At 49.2% G+C, this 6,000-nt stretch overlaps 1 protein-coding gene across 7 annotated transcripts in view; it reads right to left on the bottom strand.

Annotated features, from left to right (window-relative positions):
- Positions 1-215: 215 nt before the first annotated feature.
- PAX5 (paired box 5) overlaps positions 216-6,000 on the bottom strand; it is a 132,096-nt gene continuing 126,311 nt past the window's right edge. For all 7 annotated transcript variants that reach the window (XM_062017998.1, XM_062017999.1, XM_062018001.1 and 4 more), the window contains one exon: positions 216-292. In XM_062017998.1, the coding sequence (XP_061873982.1) occupies positions 216-292 (77 nt within the window). The remainder of the gene's footprint in view (positions 293-6,000) is intronic.

Raw genomic sequence — 6,000 nt, 5'->3', positions numbered from 1 at the left:
TTCTTTGTTTAGTTGAAGACCCAGTCAACGTGACCAGATTTAAGAACACAGCGATAACCAGTTCACCAAGTTTAAAGAGCAAAACCTCAATTAGCGTGTCCCTACTCGGTACTTCCTTCTTCCCTGGCTGCATGGCTGGCGTGGTCGCAGTGAGGTGGCTCGTGGTGTTGTTCCCAGCGGTGCATGCAGCCGGTGCCAGGCCCCAGGCCCCGGTGTCAGTGGCGGTCGTAGGCGGTGGCGGCCGTCGGCGGGGCTGCCCCGCGGGCCGCAGCACTGTAGTAGTAAGGGGAGCCTGCAAGAGAAGAGGCGACTGTGAGGAAGGCAAAGGTGGAAAGGCGTCAGCTTGCAGCATGCTGACACGGGGAGGGGCAGAGAGCCTGAGCTCAGGCTCACAGCAAGAAAGGATGGGTAATTAGAATAAAACCCATCTCATTCAAGCATTCCCCGTGAGAACAGTGCTGCCACTGCCTTGCATTTCTGCTGGCGAGGGGTACTTGGCTCCCTTCTTCCACTTCAGTTTATTTTACTCCATCAAAAAAGTGAGTTACTTTTCAGAACAGAAAGTCAAAATTTCTCTGCCCCAACACATTACCACACTCTGACTTCTCTGATTTATGTATGACCTGATCTTAGTAGATCTGCTTTAGCAGGGGGTTTGGACTAGATGATCTTTAGAGGTCCCTTCCAACCCCTACCACTCTGTGATGCTGTGATTTTTCCCCTTCTTTTGGGAGGAAGAGGTTGAACCCTAAAGCATTCAACCTATTTCACTCAGCTCAGCAATTCCCTTTTGTCAAACTGCTTCCGTCAGGGAATAAACCTGGATGCTCTGGAAGTGACCTTGGAGCTTTCTGGCAGTGACCCTGGAGCTTCAGCAAGAAATGTCAAGTTTGTGCCACTGCTTTGATCTGCTTTAGTATCACCCCACTGCACTGGCCTCTGCCTGGCCAGGGACAGACCTTTGGCATCCAATCCATCCAATGGGCAGGGAAGTTGTCTTTAGGAAATACTGGTGATGTTCTCTTTCACCTGGTAATGAATTTGAACTCAGAAATAAGTTTACACCTCTCCCCAGCAAATAATGCGTCATCGAGCAAGGTACCTGATACTCCACATCATAGCTTTTGAAATGGACACTCAAGCCTCAAACTAACCGAAATTATGCTCCAGTGTGTCATTGCATATATGTGTTACACACCAGAATGAACTGTGTGGGCTAGGTATAAATCTTTGCAGATTGAGGAATGTCAAAGCATTCATTTAATGAGAAAAGGCCTGAAAACTATTGGTGGTGATTTTCTGCCCTGCAGCAGTACCCACTGGTAGACTGAAGGTTCACCTGGAATGTGGACTATTTGCTTGAATGAGGAAGAGTCTTTGACTTCAGCTGTACCCAGAGAGATGCCAATCTGTCCAGGCACCACCAGCTATTAACTACCTTCCAAACATACCAGAGGGGATCCAACTCCAATTTGGTGTAAGAAAAGACTCAGGCAAATCTGTTTCAAGGGGCTACCAGTTTGGTCTCCAAGTCACCACCAGTTTCATGTGCACGAGATGTAAGATGTTGCAGTGCAGATGAAGTCACTTGGAAGGACTCATGATTGGATGCACGTGACTGGGACCCCCAGAGAGACAAAAAGCTGGTGCAATGAAAGGCTCTGGAAGAGGCTGGGCTGCAGATTCCACTTTCACAAGTGACCCTATCCAAGAGCTGCTGGCAACTCTGAGCTCCCTGCCTTCAGCCCAGCACACTGGCCCAGCAGACATGGTCAAGGGTCTTCAAAAGCAGGGAAGTGATATTGCAGAGGAGGTAACTTCTGCAGCTTCAACAAGACAGAAGAGCTGGCCATCCAGGAGAAGGTAGTGCCACTACACCTCACTTTACTGAGTGGCCTGTGGACCACTCACTAAAGCCTTCGTAGCATTGAAGCCAAAGGGGTGTTATCAGCAATTTGCTTCCCACTCCAGACTCTACAACCTCTGGTCCAGCAGGTCCGATGGTTGCCAGGCACCTGGGCATAGGCTGAGCAGGACAGGTCCCCAGCGGTTCCACCATCACCACGGCCCCAGACCACCCTCTGGAGCAGGAAGGAGAAGCCAGACAGCATGCTGTGTGTCGTAGTTGCCTGCTCTCTGTTGCACCAAGAAGCCTCTGCCTAGGAGGCTGGAGAACCTCCTCATCTCCCCCGTTCTTAAACAGCCTCTACCTGAAGACTTTCTTTTACAGAACAACTTGAGTGATTACTTAAGGGCTACTGATTCAAAAGCCTGAGCACAGAGCCATAATCTGATCACTGGCCTTTAAGAGAAAGCCCGTGGATATTTACTATTAACTGTCAAGGTGGTGCTATAATTGCAACATGTAGAGTTTTCTTCCCAAATTGTCCTTGGTGACCTGCCTGGAGCACTCTCCAGGGCTGGTGGAACAAGCCATGATGCCTGAAAGGACACTCCGTGGAGACAACCCCACCAACTGAAACACCTTCTGAAAGGATGGGCTTTTCCACTCTACCTCACTAATATGGATCCACCAGGATCCATCTCACAGGCAAGCCCATACTTTGCAGAGGTGAATACTGGAAATCTTCACAAAGACAGTGAACATCTTTCTCACGTGTAGCACAAAACAAACTGCTATATATAGTGCATACCAGGCAAGCTCAACAAATTAAAAATATGGAAGACTTCCTTAGTCCAATGAGGTATTTCTGAATGAGTAAAGGCAAATTGAACAGCTCACCAGACTTTGCATGCCATGTCTAGCTGGGGTTTGGGTGATGTTCTCTGTAGCCCATGAGCTGGGGGCTCCACTTTCAGGAGTGTCCACAGTTTGTCAGTCCGTGTCCCCTCACGGCCATTCTTGCTGCCTGGAAGTCCTTGTTGATAACCTCTGTCTGTGGGTGGCAGCACTTCAGAGTAAAATATCTTGCAGGTCTGCAAAGAGCTGGGTGGAACTGCTGTTCTCACCCTCCACAGCACCCAGAGACCAATGGGGCACAGGGACTGGTGCTGGCCACCTCCCAGACGTGGCAGCCAGTGGAGACTCTGGTCCTGCTGGCATCAGTAACCAGCACTGGCCATGGCAGCACAGCTCAGGCAGAGGGGTGGAAAATCCAAGGAAAGGGTCCAGCAGCACCAAATAATTTCACCCTGACACATGGAGCAATGTGCAGGTCACACCACAGCTGGATGCAGAGCTTCCCAAGGCTTCAGAGTAAATGGGGTCTTGTAGGGGTCAGGGACTTTGCTCTCCTTCCCATAGTGATCCTCTGCCTCAGTGCAGCCACCAAAGCCCAATACTTCTCTCATGCTTTCCAGAGGCCTTACACTTCTCTCAGGTTTGATTTTTCCACTTTGCTTTTCAGCAGTGAAATCAAAAACCCTTGTATTTAAAGTGAAAAATGAAAACATCGCATCACAAAGCGTTCACTCTTCCTCCCTGTCACCATGCCCTCTTCCAGAACAGACTTGTCCATCCTTCTGTCGTTTTTCCTTTCTAATTCTTACTGCCATCAATTTATTTCTTGACACAGTCATTTCTGGTGCCTACTTGTTCTCTAATCTTTTCACAGAAACCCACAGAAGAAGTGAATCTAATCCTAATTGACTGGCTCCCAGCTCTGTCCTTGCAGGACTCGGTGCCAGCACCAGCAGCCACAGCACCACAACGGTGCAGGCGAACCCTTGCAGCCGGCACACAGGGGCCATGGCTGAGCAGGAGCAGCAACGTCGCATCAAACAAAACCCATTGCGGGCAATGTCAAGCTGAATTCGATGAGCAAAAAGACTAAAGAAGTTATTGCAACAAGCCAGCATGAAATTGAATCGTTTTTCTTCATTAGAGCATGTGTGGAGCTGAGTACACTGATGTGCGCCAGGACATGCCGACAGTGACAGGCTAAGCCTCAGGCACGCTGTGCTCACTTGTGCATGTGGCTCCCTCTGCACCCCTGTACTCTACCACTTGTGGGTCATTCACAGTACAGTGGAGAAAAAAGAAAGCAAAAAGCTGTTCCTTTCTCCAGCTCCTCTTCTGGTTTTGAGATAGGGATACCTGTGACAGCCACTTGAGTCAGACTTCTTGTGAGCAGCTAAAGTTCATGTACTATTTGCAGCACATCCCTCTGGAAACTCAGGGTATGTCCTCACCTTGGCTATGGTCAGGGCAGGACTGAGTTGTCACACACAGTAAAGGCTTTTGTGCTCCTGCCACTGAGCTGAGTGTGGGTGCCACTGGGGCCACCAACAGGACAGCAGAGAGGGAAGTTGTTGCAGAGCGGCAGCAGTTGATTGACTGCTTCTTCTGCCCCTGTTTCTGTTGACTACTCTGCAAGACAGCAGCTTGGTTATCTCTCCTTCCAAAGGAGCTACAAGACATAGCATTCAGGACTGTCCCAGTGAGGAAAGAGCATGGTTACCTGTGGCAGATGTGGGTGCGTTGCCTGGTGCAGAGGAATGGGGACCACCAGAGTCGGGGCAGAGCAGGCATAGGTGTGATGGGGAGTAGCCAGTCCCCACCACCTGCATGCCAAGAGAATGGTCCTGTCTTCCTTGGAAACACTGGCTCATGCCTCTCAGTGCTGTGACACACCCGGGAGGCTAAGAACAGGGATCAAAGACCTTCCATTGTTCTCATCTCATCTCTCTCTCTCTTCCCATTCTCTTTATTCCCCCTCAATATTTTTTCAACCCAAGTATCACTTCTTCCAGCTGCTGCAAATCACAGCATCTCTCCCTTTAGCTCCTCTTTCACAGGTCTCAGCCTGGTGTGACTGCTGCAGTGCAATTCCTCCTTGCCAGCACAGGGAATTAATTGAACGTAGGCACTGTTAAGTGCTAACAGTATTACACTTTCATCTCGGTGAAGGGAGCGGGACTTAGTAAAACAAACTGTGTCAGTCCATGTACCAGTCCTGATTAATTTTGTCAAGGTTTCTGCTTTGAGGCTGATACTGCCAGAGCTTGCTCTCAGTAGAGAATTACTAAATGCACTCACGTATACTCCTGAGGAGAGCGGAAGAATCCTGGATATAGTTTAAATTAACCTTCTCTCCACTGTGGGTGCTCAAGCTCATCACATAGAGCCTTCTGATTGTGCAAGGAGATGTTGAGCAGGATTTTAAGGTTCTGCCATGCATTCCTACTTGCTCTGAGTTACCAGTGGGGTTTGCAGGCACTTAGGGAGAAGAGAGTGCAGGCTCCCAGGCACAAAACCAGAGCTGTGGATCAGCAGGATCTCTGCAGGACACAAGAGGTGTGTCCAACCCACAGCCTCTGGCTGGATGTGGAGACATTCTTGCTCAGGTCTTACAGCTGTGCATAGACCTTGCAGTGCTTCTTGGGGCACCAGCTGATGGGCCTTGCCTTTCAGCACTGTGTGCCATGGGCAGGCAGGCTGAGCTTCCCACCCCATTGTCCAGTTTTGGATCTTTGCAACGTGCTGCGATGCAGACTTCTACTAAATGCCTTTCCAAAATGACCACTGTTCTGCTTTTGGTGCTTTTCTATCAGATTGCCTTGACATGAAAGGGAATTCCAAGGTTCAACTGACTGAGATCTCACTGCTCAGCCCTTACATGGTGCCCATGGGACATTGGAGCAGCACAGGGAGGTACAGGCTGCACCAGATCTTAACCAATCCAAGCATCAGCAAAAAAAACCCATGCCAGCATGGTTGTCATTATACCGTGAAACATTTCCATTTCAATAAAGCTGCAGTTTCTGAAGGAAAATGGTAACATCCATATCTTCTTGCCTTTGCCTCATTTAAACACATGTTCACAGCATGCTGCTGAGTAAATATTGCTGTGGAAATCCTCGCCAGCCCGAGACATGAACCTTGCCACAGGGAGTGAACTGTCCTTTGAGCTGTGCTTCCTGCATCATTGAAGGTGAGACAGAATTTGCCTCCAAAATGGATCCACCAAAAACGAAATGAGTAGGCAAAAACAGGGAATGGCACAAAAAACTAAAAGGTTCTTGGCAGGAAGCAGATGT

This window comes from Colius striatus, chromosome Z (assembly GCF_028858725.1).
Source record: "Colius striatus isolate bColStr4 chromosome Z, bColStr4.1.hap1, whole genome shotgun sequence".
In the NCBI taxonomy this organism is placed as follows: Eukaryota; Metazoa; Chordata; class Aves; order Coliiformes; family Coliidae; genus Colius; species Colius striatus.
Note: the sequence above shows the minus strand (reverse complement) of the source record. Positions and strands in the feature narration are given on the sequence as shown.